Source organism: Molossus molossus, unplaced genomic scaffold, assembly GCF_014108415.1.
Source record: "Molossus molossus isolate mMolMol1 unplaced genomic scaffold, mMolMol1.p scaffold_m16_p_10, whole genome shotgun sequence".
NCBI classification, from domain to species: Eukaryota; Metazoa; Chordata; class Mammalia; order Chiroptera; family Molossidae; genus Molossus; species Molossus molossus.
Genome location: NW_023425345.1, coordinates 109262441 through 109279518, shown reverse-complemented (window position 1 = coordinate 109279518; position 17078 = coordinate 109262441). Strand labels below are relative to the sequence as shown.

The following is a 17078-nucleotide window of genomic DNA, read 5'->3' as shown; positions in this document are numbered from 1 at the left end:
AAAAAAAAAAAAAAGAATCAACCAATGAATGCATAAATTAGTGGATCTCTCCCTGTCTATCTCTCTTTCTCTCTCTCCCTCTTCTTTCCCCCCTCTGTCTCTCTAAAAATTGATAAAATAAAAAAAATAAAAAAACACGGATAGTCTCAGAAAACTTGACGTGTAATTTCAGCTGGCAGAAGGAAGAATCTTTTTGTTAAATAATTTTCATCACAACGTAATGACTGGAAATTATATGACCAGCATTTGGCTAAAGAAGTTTTTTGCAAAAGATGATGTCTCCAGCCCTGGCTGGTTTGGCTTAGCGGTTAGAGCGTCAACCTGTGGTCCAGAGAGACCCAGGTTTAGTTCCCACTAAGGGCACGGACCTCAGTTTGTCTCCCGCCCAGGTTGGGTCGTGCAGGTAGCAGCCACTCGACGTGTACTTTTCATGTCGATGTTTCTCTCTCTCTCTCTCTCTCTCTCTCTCTCTCTTCCTCTCTCTCCCTCCCACTCTACCTGAACAAAAAATGGAAAAATGTCCTCAGGTGAGGATAAAAAAAAAAGATGATGTCTCCAAAAGCAGCATAAATCCAGGTTTTATTTTGAACCCTGGTGGAAAAGAAAGCCTTTGGACCTAGAGAAATACATTCCTCATGAGATACATCAAAAGTCAAGCAGTTCTGCCCTGGCTGGTGTGTCTTGGTTGGAGCATCATCCTGTATACCAAAGGGTTGTGGGTTCCATTTCTGATCAGGGAACATACCTAGATTATGGGTTTGATCTTGGTTGGGGCACATGCGGAAGGCAACCAATAGATGTTCTCTCTCACATCAATGTTTCTCTCTGTCTCTCTCCCTCCTCTTCCCCCTCTGTCTAAAATCAATGAGCATGTCCTTGGGTGAGGATTAAAAATAGTCAAGCAGCTCTGATAAATACTAATAAAGCCATGACATGTTAGATACTGTCCTATACAATATTAATTGTATTTATAAAATCTTAGACATCTAAGTGTTTTGGTGTGGTTCAGCTTCTTTAGACAAATGCTTGTCCCAAAATACTGTCATCAGACTTCCTTGCTGTCTCAGAAAATGGTAGATGAAACAAAAAGGCAGAATGATAAACTCCTTTTACACTGAAAACATTTTCCAACATCCAGAATAATACAATCAGATTCAGAATTACCACAGATATACTGATGACTTCCTGATCCACAGGCTGACGCTCTAACTGCTGAGCCAAAGCAGCCAGGGCTATACTGATGACTTTTGAAATCTTGATAGCGTAATGAAATCTGAAAAGAAATAGTCACATTAGAAGGGTTATTCCAGCCCTGGTTGGTTTGGCTCAGCAGATGGAGCATCAGCCTGCAGACTGAGGAGTTGCAGGTTCGATTCTGGTCATGGGCATGTACCTCGGTTGTGGTTCATCCCTGGCCCTGCTCGGGTCGTGTGGGAGGCAGCCAATCCATGTGTCTCTCTCACATCACATGGGTGTTTCTCTCTCTCTCTCTCTCTCTCTCTCTCTCTCTCTCTCTCTCTCTCTCTCTCTTCTCCTCCCTCCCACTCTGTTTGAAGATAAATGGAAAAATGTCCTCTGGGAAGGATTTGAAAAAGGAAAAAACAAGAAGGGTTATTTCAATCTATCATAATGCTGTAGTGGCACGATTCTTCTATAAGGAAAGGGTGAAGCAAGCATTGCTCAGCCTCACCGAGGAGCCCTGCGTTTTCTTCCTCTGAACTAGAGCCAGTCTAGTGACCTGATGGCACTTGGGAGCTCGTTCTGATCCTGTGTTGTGTTAGAGATGCATTTCATAACTGTGCTCACCATCATCTTCAGAAGAGAAAAATGCCATTCGAAATCGTATGCCTGTTAGTGAGTTTCAAATAATACAGATTACATGGGAATTCTCACATGGCTATTAAAACAGAATCAGAACGATCTGTTCTACTGCCTTTTAATCTGGCACCCTCCCTTCCCACTTGTATGGTCCTTAGATCACTAATAACTCTAGCTAATCTCAGGACACCTTAAAGAATAGAATAGCGGCCCTGGCCGGTTTGGCTCAGCGGTTAGAGCGTCCGCCTGCGGTCCGGAGAGACCCGGGTTCGATTCCCGCTAAGGGCATGTACCTCGGTTGCAGTTTGTCCCCGGGCCTGGTTGGTCGTGCGGGTGGCAGCCACTCGATGTGTCCCTTTCACATCGATGTTTCCCTCTCTCTCTCTTCCTCTCTCTCCCTCCCACTCTGTCTGTACAAAAAATGGAAAAATGTCCTCGAATGAGGATAAAAAAAAAAAAAGAATAGAATAGCATAGCAACTATGACCATGTTCAAGTATCTTAGCAGTTCCAGCATTTATTCTTAGCCCATTTTAATAAATCTTTGAGTAGTTAACAACTGTTTTGTTTGTTTTAATTCTAGAGGTGAAAACAGACACGCTAACCCTGGACAATGCCACAGAGACAGAAAACATGGAGAAACTTACTAAGTAATCTACATCTGCTCATTAAGACTAGACAGAGTTTGGGAAATGTTTTATAAATCTCAACACAGTATTACAATGCTATTAGTACATCAGTATTTTTGGTAGTTTTAAAATTTATGTTGCTTATATAACTCTTTATAAGTTTTTATTTAAGATTTTTTACTTCAGATAGTGTAGTGATGATTATTTTTATCTTCTCAGATTACATGAGATTGGATGTAATTGTGACATTGATTTGGAAAAAAAACCACTGGAGATGATATTGTGGAAATTTACTCTGTTACCTTATTGAACAGCCTTTAGAAATAGTTTGCTACTCTCTACCTCATATTTTAAAAAATAATAACAACCTTCCAAAATGGAGTATGTGAGTCTGAAGCTCTACGTGGCGTCTTAAAGCGTGATCAAGACTGCATATCAATTAGGCATCACATTTTGCCTTATTTTACTTGTTAATAGTAGTGCTAAATGAGTGAACAAATATCAAAATTAAAAGTACAGATTATGAGAAGTCTGACACCTTTGTTTCAAAGGGACTTGACTAGTTCAGAGAGGTGTGGCCTGTCTGGAGTGATGCAGTGTGGAAGGGTCTGTGCCAGAGTGAACGTGGCCGTCTGTCCTTTCTGCCCGCTGCCGTCCAGTGTAGACACACAGTATTCGGCATCAGAACTCAGAATTACATAAAGGAGGAATCCAGCTCATTCCACAAGATCTTTCAGCCATTTTTAGAATATCTAAGGAGGCATTAAGGACTTATAATACATTTTGAATGGAGTTAGGAGAAGTGCAAGAAAAATTTTATAGCCCTGGCCGGTTTAGCTCAGCGGTTGGAGCATCGGCCTGCGGACCAGAGAGTCCCGAGTTCAGTTCCTGCTGGGCTCTAGTGGCTAGGGGCATGTACCAAAAAAAAAAAAAAAAAAGAAAAATTTTATAAAAATCCTGGTTAGTCTAATAGTTAATTTTAATATTAAAATTTTAATTATACAAATTTCAGGTTTTATACAGAGAATGTTGAAATTCCTCATTTTCCTCAAGATTTTGAAGTTGCAAAATATGATATCTTAGAAAAAGTAAGTCTGATTTCTATTTGGGGAAAAAAGCTGTCTAAATATCTTGTGATTATTCTTCCTGTTTGATAATTTTCTTGTTGTTTTAAAAAATTGTGCATATCCAGAATAATATTTCTTAATATATGAGTTGATTTTAATAATCAAGAAAGTTTTTACATTTAAAATTTAATGGCCCTGGCCAGTAGCTCAGTTGATTAGAGCATCACCCTGATATGCTAAGGTTGCAAGTTCGATTTCTGGTCAGGGCACATGTAAGAATCAACCAGTGAATGCATAAACAGGTTGAACAACAAATTGATGTTTCTCTCTCTCTCTCAAATTTAATTTTAAAAAATTTAATGGTTAATTTTTTTAGTGTAAAATTGCTCATAATTGTTGTAAAAGTAATACCTGCTCATAATAAAAGTAAATGGTACAAAGTATTAATATGATATATTAAATAAATGCCCCACCCTGTCTGATGTGGCTTGGTTGGTTGGAGCATGATTCCATACACCAAGCAGTGATGAGTTCAATTCCCGGTCATGGCAAATACCCAGGTTGCGGGTTTGATCCCAGGGAGGCAACTCATCGTTGTTTCTCTCTCACATCAATTTCTCTCTCTCTCACTCTCCCTCCCTTTCTCTCTCTAGGCTCAATTAAAAATAAGTACATAAAATAAAGGTCTTCTCTGTTTTGAACAGTTTCTTATACTTCAAGAGTAGATTTGACAGAAGTATTTACAGCACTTGTATTTCCATACTTTTCATTTAAAAGAAAAACAAAAACTTTTTCTCCAACATCACACAAATGTAAGCTAACTTTAGCATTCAAAATGATGTTCCATTTGTATTTTTTAGGTATTTTAATAAAATGTAACTTGAAAATGACATTCCTTCTGTGATGAAGAAGATATGAAAAGCGGTACTGTTTAACATACAGATGTATCTATAGTAAAAATATAGGAGGGAAAAATACTGAAATATTAATAGTGATTATATATCTGTAGTACGATTTCAGATCATTTTTGTTTTTTCTTTGTACATTCTTTTTTTTTAATATATATTTTTTAGAGAGAGAGGCAAAACGATGAGAGAACATTGATTGGCTGCCTCTGGCACGCCCCCTACTGGGGGTTGAGCCTGCAAGCCAGGCATGTGCCTTGACCTGACAGATAATTGAACCAGGACCTCTTGGTGCATGGGACGATGCTCAATCCACTGAGCCACACTGGCTGGGCACTTTCTGTATTTTCTACATTACATTTCCAAATGAGCATATACTAGTTTTATACTTAAGCTTTTTTTTTTTTAATCCTCACCCGAGGATGTGTTTTATTGATTTTAGAGAGAGGAAGGGAATGAGAAAGAGACAAACACCTATCGGTTGCCTCTTGTATGCGCCTGACCAGGGATCCAACCCACAACCCAGGCATGTGCCCTGACCAGGAATCAAACTGGCAACCTTTGGTGCACAGGGCGATGCTCCAACCAACTGAGCCGTCCATCCAGGGCTCATCAACCTTTTCAAATGACATGTGCAGTTTGTTGTGTAGTGAATGCACTTTATGGGAGACAAGCTCTTTTCCAGGTGGGGATGGAGGGAGGCCAGGAGACCGCTGTGGTGGAATTGCAGTGCTCCCAGGACACCGAGAACCCCGCCTTCCTCATAGCCGCACACTTCCTCGCCCACGCTGGCACCGAGGTAATGGTCTTTATGTGGATTCCGTGTTTATCCACCCTGTGCATAACTGGTGCCCTGAGCACTGGCCAGTGAACCAGACAACCTCTTCATATTTCTCATTTGCCTGGTCAATAGGCTTCAAAGTGGAAATGTATTCCCTTTTGGAAAGTGGCCGGTGTGGGGAGCAAGGTGAGCCCAGTGCCCCTTGACCAGAGCCGCACAGGAGGCTCATCAGAGAAGCCCCTGTTCTGAGTCACTTAGAGAAACTTGACTGATATATGTGCCTCTCAAAACAATCTGGTCACACACCTCAGCAAGCCCTCCTGGGGACCCAGCTGTGTGCTAGAGACTGAACCCAAAGATAAAACATACTCATACCTGCCCCTCAGAAATCACCATCTGAGAGGAAACAACACATTCATGATTTCAACCCACTGTGGCAGTGAAATGTTTATGGACTGTTATAGGCTCTGTGCAGCAAGGAAGGCTTTGCAGAGACCAATCTGAAACAGTCGTGAAACAAAATTAAATTCAGAACTAATACCTAAAGTTCCCAGAAAATGCTACAAAACCACCAGGCTGTTTTCTGTCCAGACATTCTGCATGCAGACAGGAAACAGCAGGGGTGCAGGCGCTGTGCAGGGGTGGGGGTCCTCCCAGCAGTCCACTCAGGCTGTGGACATGCTCGCTTTCCTCCCATGCAGGGTCAGCTCTGGGCAAGGAAGGAGGCTAACATCAGGTGGGCACAGATCCACCTGGCTTAGAAGCCCACCCACAGGAGCCCATACTTCTTACAAGGGGCCTGGGGTCGAGATGCCCTAAGGGAAGTGCCCATTATCAGGGCCCCTGCTGCCAGGGGAGCCCAAGGTGCAGGTTTCCCACCTTCTGTTTGTGGTTCATTTATTGAACTCCCAGTCCCAATGCAATTGATTAATGACAGGTCACTATTGCCCAAACAATTTTGCCTAATATTAACAGCTGACACTCCACCCTTTTCAGGTTTCCATGGGAACAGCTATAAAAATTTAATCTAAGGCCAAATGTGTCCAAGAAGAAGAAAGGGTTTTGTTGTTAACCTTTTACCCCAAAACGTAGACTATATTTGGTGGAGGATTTAGTTGTGTAGGTAAAAACTAAAAATCATGTTGAAAACCATGCTGGATATATTACTTTTTTTTCTTCACTGAGAAAGAAAACAGTGAAGCTGCCCAGGTCAACCTGTCCATTCCTGCTCTCTGTACAGAGAGCTGTTGCTGGTGACTTCCTCCTTTCAAAAGCCTGAGTCTCCTTTGCAAGTCTGTTCACCTTGATAGAAATGTCCTCACTTACCCAGCAGAGAAGGAGCTATTCCAGAAGAGACTCTTCTATCTCGCCCTTTTCCTCTATTAAACCATTTCAATGGAGATGATGTTTAATTCTACCTCTTAAGTGAAGTCACTTGAACATGACATGCTTCTTTTTGCCAAGTTTGAGAGGTGTCCTATAGCCACCAGTCCAGTAGCCACCAGTCCGGGAAGAGGTTGGTCTATGTCATGACTTGCTTGACAGTAGCAGGGATCTAATGCCTTGTATGTTCCTGTTCCCCTGGTACATAGTAGTTGTTCAATAAATATTGATACTAAGCTACTGTATCCTCATATCCTTTTTCTATACTTTTCTACATACCATATTCACAGCGTAGAAAGCAATTCTCTGTAAAGCAAACCTCTGAAGATGCAAGTGAGTACTATGAAAATTACATAGAAGACCTGGAGAGACAAGGATTTCTACGAAGAGAATCATTTACCCCTGAAGCTACCCAGTTAGCATCAGAAAAATTGCAAGCAGTAAGATTCATTTATCCATGTTATTTTGTGTTACTGGTTGAATATTTTTAAGAGAAATGTTTTCTTTATGGCAAATAAAAACTTGGCAAGAGAGTAGAATGGGAGTTGGGAAAAGGAACAGTGAACCCACAGAAAGGCATGGAAGCTGAGAGAGGGGTGAGTTCCAGGATGAGCCCCCAAACTTATGGCTTATTCCAGTAACAAACCATCACAGCTTTCAAAAGATTTCATTATAACCTAGGCCAAGAGTCAGGTTCTTAACCCTTATTACCCTTAACTTCTAATTCCGTCAGCAGGCCTATAGCTGGTAGGGTGAAGAAAAAGGCAAAAGGGAAAATCAAATGGGACTAAAGAGAGAAGGGGGAACAGAGAAAAGGTGGAGGGCAGGGGTGGAGGGAGAGCTGAGCAGAAAGAGGAGGCCCCAAGTATTAAGTTACTTGGGTGCAGGTGGCTCTCTCTGGGCTATCACTATTTCTTCTCATGCTTCTGATCATCTCCATTTAAAATAAACCTACTGCTGAACACTTTCTGTTGGTATTGTTTTGCCATTTTGTTGCAGTTGCTTTTGGAGGAGGTAATACATTCAAGCACTCTGAGCCAAGAGGTGAGCCATCTCGTGGAGATGATTTGGGCAGAGGCGCTCGGCCACCTGGAGCACACACTCCTCCAGTCCCTGAGCAGAATCAGTCTTAACGATGTAAGTTACCTGTGTCCTTGAAACAGAGCCTCCAACCGGACAAACTCTCTCTCCTGGTTTCTTAGCTTCAGAGGTACCACTTCTGTGTGAGTGCTGGTTCGGTTGTCTTTGGATGCATTCCTGTTCTTTCTTCTTGTCCTGGAGCAGGGGACACCAAAAGCACTGAGGGAGTAAGCTTTTAAGAAAACCAGACATCCCCACGTGTAAAATGTCAGACACGAGAGCTGATCAAAGTTTGGCTCACTGGGAGGCCCGTTCCTCTGGGTCCAGAGGTTTGCAGCAGGCCCGAGAGACATGTGGACGCTCTTGGTTTTCTGTTAGACACTCAGACCCTAATCGCCCCTGCAGTTCCTGCTTCAGAGCCTGGTACCTTCTGACCATCAAGGGAAAGGCAGGCAGGCTCCCAGCCCTCCAGAACTCGCTCTTCTTAGGTATATGCTGTTGAAAGAGCAAATGAGAGAAAAGGCTCCCAACGTTCCAACTTGTGCAACTACGTTGTCATAGTCAAATAATAAGATATTTCCTTTGTGGAATTAAGTGAATTTATTTCAGGGAAAAAAAAGATCTCTTGGGGTAAATCCAAAGAGTACTTGTGTAATTTGAAACATGTTCTGGTGGGTTTTGCCCCTAATTTGATTCTGACTCTTTCTAAATATCTTCTGTGAAAAGCAAGTCTCCTAACATTGCATGAGTATTCCTCTCTCTGTGGATATAGATATAAATATAGACATATAGATTATAGATATTGAAGACTCTGGCTCTTTCCTCTAGTTAAGCCCAGGCCTGTTTGGGGAAACTCATGGCATTATCATCACAACCAAGATACTTCTCCAGTAAACATTGCATTTGTTTTATGACTTGTGCAGAAAACAGTTGCAACATGTCTAACAACTGTTTTAGCTATTTTTATTTCTTCACTTTTTCTATGATTATCAAGATCTAATTTTAATAAGCATACATCATCTTCTATTTAAAGGTGAGCAGGGCAGAGGGGATTCTCCTCCTAGTAAAGGCAGCCCTGAAAAATGGAGAGACAGAAGAACAACTGCAAAAGATGATGAGTGAGTTCTACAGATTAATACCTCACAGAGGTACAGCCATGGAAGAAGTTAGCCTGAGACTATTAGCCAAGAAAGAGGACCTCTGCCAGGTAAATCTCTGGAATATAGAATTGTATTTAATTCTGGAATATAGAGTTTCATGTTGGTGGAGCCTGGCCGGTGTGGCTCAGTTAGTTGGGTGTCATTCCATGAACCCAAAGGTTGGTGGTTGGATTCCTGGTTGTAGGCTTGATCCCCAGGGATCAAACCCCTAACCCAGGTATGTGCTACGACCAGGAACTGAACCAACAACACTTTCGTGCCCTTCAGTGCCACGGATGACGATCCATGAGAAACATCAGCGTGCAAGAAACAGACGATCAAGTTTCTTTCTCACATCGATGTTTCTCTTTCTCTGAAAAATCAACAAAACCATATTTAAAAAATTAAAAATATATATGTTGGGGGAGCTTGACCAGAATGGCTCAGTTGGTTGGATCATCATCCGTGGCACAGAAGGGCACGAAAGTGTTGTCGGTTCAGTTCCTGGTCGTAGCATGTACCTGGGTTGGGGGTTTGATCCCTGGTTATGGTGCATGGAGATGGCACCTGACGGATGTTTCTCTCTCACATCAACGTTTCTCTCTCTCTGTCTCCCTTCCCCTCTCTGATCATGTCCTTCAGTGAGGATTAACAAAATAAAAGTAAAGTATGTTGGGAGAGAGGTCTTTTGTGACCCAAAAAATAAGGTAACACTGACTCACAGAAGCTATCTCTAGAGTTTGCTCAAAAAATAAATTGCTGAGCCATTTCAGAATGATTTGGGTCCTCATGGAAGTCATCTGAACCATATTCCCAAACTGGAATGTGTTGGAGTAGCAGCACAGCTGCAAGTGTGTTTAGAATTGCTACCCTGTAAAATAATGTTCCAGGTCAGATGAGTTAGGATTCTTTCTGCAAAGAAACAGAAAGTTGCAGCTGACTTGAACAATGAGAATATTATCCCCTCATATAACAAGAAGTCCAGATGCAGGGTGACTGCTGATCCAGTTCACCCCAAGGTACATCTCTGACCTACCTGTAATGGGACGGCTTCCCTTGCCTGCTCACTGTGCCATCAGCTCACAGCTGTAGTAGTTCATAGCATCCCACCTGGAATATGTTGATTTTTTAAAAAATCCTCACCTGAGGACATTTTTCCATTTATCTTTAGATAGAGTGGGAGAGAGTGGGGTGGGGAGGAGAGAGAGAGAGAGAGAGAAAATGAATCATCAATGTGAGAGACATATCAATTGGTTGCCTCCCGCACGACCTGGACCAGGCAGGGCTGGGTCCAAACTGCAACCGAGGTCCATGCCTTTGACCAGAATGGAACCTGTGACTCTTTGGTCTGTGGGCCAACGCTCTAACCACTTAGCAAACTGTCCAGGGCAAGGAATATGTTTTTTGGTGTCTCTTAGAGGAAGCCCCTGGCAGACTTTTATTTCTTTGGTCAGAATTGAGTTATGTGCATTCCTGGGGTGGGAGTGGGGGGATGTCCCTGGCCAGAAAAGTTACTGTGACTGCTTGGAAATGGCTCATCTTCCTTGAACTGTTGGGGGAGGAGCAGGGCTCAGTTAGCAAAGAGGAAGGCAGGAAGGCAGCCATAGTGTCCACCCCATCTTGGCTGAGATGCAGGTCGCTCTCTGGCTCTGAGTTGCCTTATTTATGCATGAAGGCATTGGGACAAGGTCAGAGATGCATGACCTAGATTTCAGAGGCATTGGTAGATGTGAAATTTTGCACATTTGGGGGAAAGTATAGCTTTGAACGGGTTCTCAGAGGAGTCAGTAATCCAAAATAAGTGAGGAATGAACAAATGAGATGAGCCAGTGGATGAGATGACAGGACCCTTCCAGCTGAGTCACATGATTCGTCTCACATCTGGCATGGAGAGCCTCAGTCGCTGGTTTTGCTGCAGAGGACACCTATGCTGCCCATGCAGATACTTTTTAATTTAAATTTTATATTTTCAATAGATACGATATCTGCGTAATTTAAAAGTTAAAATTATACTACAAAAGTATACTCAGAACATTTCTATTCCACACCATCCCCTCAAACCTCTTCCCACTCCCCACCCTGATAGATAACCATTTCTACTAGATTCCTGTTTGTCTCTGCAGTTTCTTTATGCAAATCAATATGAATAAGAACATAGCATATTACTTTATGTAAAAATAGATGGTAGAATAATATTTATAACAATAAGTAATAATAATAATACTAATTCTCCCCTCTGTTTTTATATAAAAGTAGTGAACTACTTTTGCCATTCTGCACCTACTCCCCTCATGCACTATACCCTGTACACAGAGATTATCCTTGGAGTATTCCACTGGGGGGTGCCACGTGGGTGGGTTTTCCCTAGCTCCACACATTTTGATTATTTCTGGACTTTGCCATCACAACCACAGTGAGTACCCTTGTATGTTTGTCATCTCCTACTTGTGCAGGGGTCTCTCTGGGCTACGGCCCCCGCAGTCAGAGCGCTGGCTTTACGGATGTGACTGATAGACTTTGATGAGTCAGCCTCCCACCACCAGTGCATGAGTTTCTATTTCCTATATCTGTACCAACAGTGTATTGGTCAGTGTTAGACCTTACCAATCTGTGGATAAGAAGTGGTCCCTCCAGGTGGTAGCCTGAGCCTCTTTTCAAATGGTTAAGGGACATTCGTGTTTCTTTTTCTGTGAACTGTCTACTCATGGCCTTTGCTTTTTTTACTCTTCGGTGTTAGTCATTTTCTTCATGAGTTTAGGTTCTCTTTATAAGTTGAGGAGCTTTGTCTTTGATGTGAGTTGTGAATATTGTCTGTAGTTCTTTGGTTATTTTACTTTGGTTATGGTGAATTTGTGGGTGGTGGTTACTTTGTTCTTTTTTACCACACAAAGTTTTTACTTTTATTTAGAAAAATGCATCAATTTTCTAAAAATGTATTTTTCAGTTACCATTGCCATATAATATTGTATTAGTTTCAGGTGCACAACATAGTGATTAGACTTGTATAACTTACTGGGTCATCACACGATAAGTCAGGTGTCCACCTGGCACCATACATGGTTATAATACTATTATTGACTATATTCCCTGTGTTCTACTTGACATCCTGTGGCTGTTCGTAAGTGGCGATTTGAACTTCCCAATCCCTTATTTCATGGCTGGTGGATCTGAATTGTGATTGGAAGCCCCTCCCCTTCATCACGAAGACACGTGGGGCAGAATGCCTGCTGCTCTCCTTTGATAGCCCTTAGTCTCAACAATACTAAAGGCAACACATTCCTCTGTTAACCCTAATTCAGAGCATGCAGGAGCTGTGTTCCCTTCTTAAACTTCATGGCCTATGAGTATAGTAATCCTCTTGGCTTTTTGCTTGGGGAAGGGGCCTGTGTCTTATGCATTTTTGAATCTTTTGAATCTAATACAATGCCTGGCATACAGAACATACTTAGTGCATTTTGTTAAGCAGAATTGACCTTTGGATCTGAGTCTGTGGGCTGAGTTCCTGTTTTGCCACTATCCCTTCCTCACTGTGGGATTTTGAGCAATTTTTTTAACTTCTCAGAGCCTCACTTTCTTCAGCTATACAATGAGGGCAATAAGATCTAACAATAATAAGTCCAGTGTTGTAGTGTAGGTTACAGGAATAATGTACCTGAAAATACTTTGTGAACAATGAAGTGTTATCCTCATGTACACTGTTATTATCATCATGCAGTTTGCTTTCACTGAGGTAACTATTACCTTTAATTTGCCACTTACAGTACAGGCAGATATTGATCAAAAGCTTCGGAGAATAGAGCTTATTTTTCAAACCTTTTTGAAAAAGTGTAACATGATATTTGCATAGGTGGTAATTCTAATGTCTGTGTATCCTTTCCATCCACAGCTAATAAGAGACATGGTTAATGTCTGTGAAACTAATCTGTCCAAACCCAACCCGCCATCTCTTGCCAAATATCGAGCTTTGAGATGCAAGATTGAACATGTGGAACAGAACTCGGAGGAATTTTTAAGAGTTAGAGAAGAGGTATTGCAGAATAATTGCAGGTAAGCATAAGGAAATGCATTTGAATTTGTTCTTCTCTAATGCTATTTCAGATTTGGATACAGAGCTGATGTTACAATTACCTAGATACATAAATTTTCAGTAACAAACCCTGGCCATTTTGGCCCAGCGGTTAGAGCGTCAGCCCGTAGACCAATGAGTCTCAGGTTCAATTCTGGTCAAGGGCATATACCTCGGTTGCAGTTTGGTCCCCGGCCCTGGTTGGGGTCGTGCAGGAGGCGACCAGTCAATGTATCTCTCCCATTGATGTTTCTCTCTCTCTCTCTCTGTCTCCCTCCCTCCCACTCTATCTGGGGATAAATAGAAAAATATCCTCCAGTGAGGATTTAAAAAAAAATTGTCAGCAACAAGATAACTGTGTTGTGATGACCAGTTATTTTCTTCCATGTTTATAATAGGGCATTTGACCATATGCTATACTTGAGAACACTCCCTACTATTCTACTCAGACTTCAACATTACCGAATTTTAATGAGAATTATATTTAAAAAATTTAAATAAAAGGATATTTAAATTTGTGTTCGAAGGGTGTTACATAAACAAAGTACCCTTGAATTAAGATTTTAAATACAAAAATATGTGTGTGACAGTTTCTAAAATGACCACTCTGGCATAAACACCTGGAAAACTTGTCAAAAGCTATGGCGCCCCTCCATGTCAGGTGCATCTGCAGTCTCATTGACTGTGCACATCCCTGCTTCTTGTGCTGGTGTGCATTTTGCAGCCTGGGGCAGCATCAGTAATAGTAGACACATGATCAGCTGCTCAGACAAGCCCTGAGTGGTGTTAGTGCCTCTGTGGAATACTCTGGCTGAGAGCCTGGACCTGGTTTCAGAGGTTCAGAAACTACTTTTACTGACTGTTCTCAAGGATGGAAATGACTTTTATTGGCTCGGTCGTTCAACCAGGGCAGCCTGAGTCTCTCTTTTGGGCATTGCTGGCATCTAGGATCTGAGATAACATCCAGGTAAATCTGCATCCTCCTCACACATGCTTAAAGCCAATGGTGGTGAAGGGCAATGACTCTCACCAGCTTATAGAGGCCAGTGGTTAAATTGTTTGGAATTTTATTAACTGATTGTTAAACAATTAGTAACTTGAAATCAGCTCTTGTAGAAGAATTTACACCATGGAAATCAGAAATGCTACAAATCAGGGTCGTGTATAGGTTTGTTGTTATTAACAGTTGGTTTCCTAGCACTGTGCTAGAACCAAAGCTAGCCATGCCTCCCCGTGGATGGATTCAGACCTATCTGAAAATATGTTCTGTCTCCCTTGGGTGATCATCCTCAAATTCCAGTCCCAATATCATTTCTCACCCACTAAGATGATTATATTTTAAAAAATGGAAAATTGTAAGTGTTGATGAAGATGTGGAGAATTGGGAACCCTCACATATTGCTTGTGTAATGTAAAATGGTGCAGCTGCTATTTGGAAATTCCTCAAAACATTAAACACAGAATGGTTATATGCCTCAGCAAGTGCACTGCTAGTTATAGATCCAAAAGAACTGAAAACAAGAACTCAAACAGATCCTTGTACATGAATGTTCATAGCAGCACTATTGAAAAGCCAAAAGGTGGAAACAACAGAAATTTCCCCAGATATGGTATATTCATGTAATGGAATATTATTCAGCAATGAAAAGGAACGAAGCACTTGCACACACTGCAACACAGATGCACCTTGAAAATATGATGCTGAGTGAAAGAAACCAAACAGAAAAGATCACATATTGTATGATTTCATTTATATGAAATGTCTACACTAGACAAATCTAACCCATGAAGACAAGGGACAAATTGCATGGTCCCAGGAAAGGAGGAATGGAGACTGACTGCTAAAAGGGTATGTGGCTTTTGTGGTCATAGACTGTTTAGGAACTAGATAGAGTGGTGGTTACACCAACATTTTGAACATACCAAATACCAGTGAACTGTACACATCAAGATAGTTAATTTTATTTATGTGAATTTTACTTCAATTTAAAAAAATCTATTCTATAAATCTTTTCTAGATTTTGCTTTTATATAAAATCACATTATTTTTATTTCTTTTGGGACTTTTGACTCTCCCTTTGGTATCTTCTGGGATCTAACCCTAATGAGGCGACTAATGATACTGAAGGTAGAATCAGGAGGGGAGTGATTGGTTTTCTCTAGGGAGTCAGAGGGAAAGAAGAGCTATGACCCTAAGACCTGAAGCAGGGGGGAGGAGGGGGATTGCAGTTCAACCATCTAATCAGGCCCTTGGAGATCTCACCACCCCCACCCCCACTCAAATATTCATACAACAAAGGCGAGCTTCTTCCTAGGGAGAGATAATACTGCTGGGAAAAATTAGATTTTCTCCATTTCATTTCACTAATAATATTTTTTAATATATATTTTTTGCTGTTCTAAAATTTATATTCTTTGCTGAAAGTTTAGAAACTACATAAAAACATGAAGAGAATGAAAACTCAACTAAGGAGGTAAAAGACCTGTTCTCAGAAAACAGGATATTGAAAAAAGAAATAGAGGAAGATATAGAAAGTGGAAGCATATACCATGTTCATGGATTGTAAGAATCAACATCATTAAAATGTCCATACTACTCACAGCAATCTACAGATTCAATGCAATCTCTATTAAAATACCAATGGCATATTGCACAGATCTAAAACAAATACTCCACAAGTTTATATGGAACCAAAAAAGACCCCCAGTAGCCACAGCAATCTTGAAAAAGAAGAACCAAGTTGGAGGGATAACAATGCTGGATATCAGGTTATACTACAAAGCCATTGTCATCAAAACAGCCTGGTACTGGCACAAGAACAGGCATAGATCAATGGAACAGAACAGAGAACCCAGAAATCAATTCAAGACATTATGCTCAAGTAATGTTTGAAAAAGGAGGCAAGAGCATATAATGGAATAATATTGTCTTTTCAGCCCTGGCCAGTTTGGCTCATGGTTAGAGCAGCAGCCCTTGGACCAAAGAGACACAGGTTAGATTCCAGGTCAAAGGCATGTGCTTGGGTTGCAGGTTCAATCCTCAGCCCCAGTCAGGTTTGTGTGGGAGGCACCAATTGTTGTGTCTTTCTCACTTTGATGTTTCTCTTTTTCTCCCTCCGTCCCTCCCTTGCATTCTATCTAAAAAATAAATGGAAAAATATTCTCGAGTGAGGATTAACAAACAAACAAAAAAAGATAGACTCTTCAATAAATGGTGTTTGGGGATGTGAAAATGGAGGCGGAGTGAATAGAAGCTACACAGATGATCTCCCAGGAACAAGCGGGAATTACAACTAAAGACAAATCCTTGGAAAAAAGCAACAGAAAAGCAGCAGGACAGGACCATATAACCAGGGACACTGGTAGGAACTGCAGAGGTGGAGAGGGTGGTGGGCTGGGAGCCCACAGACAGCAGCAGCCTTAGCTGTGAGCAGTGCCTTTGCGGAATAAAGTCCAAACCCGCTCCACAGTGCAGAGAGCTGGGACAGAGCACTAAAATAGCCACAGGCACTCACTGGGGCTAAGACAGAGGAAGGGCAGACTGGGCTGGAACTCTGTGGAGACACCTGGGATTTGGAGGGCACCCAGACTTTTTTCTGAGTTGCAGCTACAAAGGACAATGGCCAGTGTGCTCCTTCCCAGAGCTGTGGAAAAAAGCAGCAGCCCCTCCCCCACCCCCACCCCCACCCCCAAGATACAAACTACCAGGTGAGGCAAAGAAATGCAAATTAAGGCTCATTACTAACCAGCATCTATTCCACTCTCTGGAAATGTCCTTATGCAGAACACCAGGGCTACATTTCAAGGCACTGAGTCACTGAGACTACTAGCCACTGGGAAAAAGGTAGAGGATAACTGAACCCTTCCTGGGCTTAAAAATCTACCCAGGAAAGTAAGATTTGACTGTGGTGTTTAACATGGACCACCAGGCTCATCAAAACCCAGTAGAGGGAGCAACAAACAGCAGAACATCAACACCCACAGGGAAAATTTGGCAGGATCCAAAACCCATTGAGATAACCAAAATGGTGAGACAAAAGAACAAATCCCAAATGAAAGAACAAGAGAACTCTATCAAAGATGAGATAAATGAAATGCAGCTAAGCAAATCATCAGAGGTGGAGTTCAGAGCCATGATCTAGAGAAAGCTCAACAGCATGAGTAAGGACATCAGCACCATGAGTAAAGATACAGAAACATTGAAAACCAAC

The 17078-nt window shown here is 41.6% G+C and overlaps 1 protein-coding gene across 1 annotated transcript in view; it reads left to right on the top strand.

The window, feature by feature from the left end:
• Window positions 1-17078, top strand: part of PARP4 (poly(ADP-ribose) polymerase family member 4) — a 141430-nt gene that overhangs the window by 14247 nt on the left and 110105 nt on the right. Inside the window, exons 5-11 of the mRNA XM_036252164.1 lie at window positions 2401-2467; window positions 3459-3534; window positions 5104-5217; window positions 6873-7022; window positions 7582-7719; window positions 8696-8869; window positions 12688-12848. Coding sequence (XP_036108057.1) covers window positions 2401-2467; window positions 3459-3534; window positions 5104-5217; window positions 6873-7022; window positions 7582-7719; window positions 8696-8869; window positions 12688-12848 — 880 coding nt within the window. The remainder of the gene's footprint in view (window positions 1-2400; window positions 2468-3458; window positions 3535-5103; window positions 5218-6872; window positions 7023-7581; window positions 7720-8695; window positions 8870-12687; window positions 12849-17078) is intronic.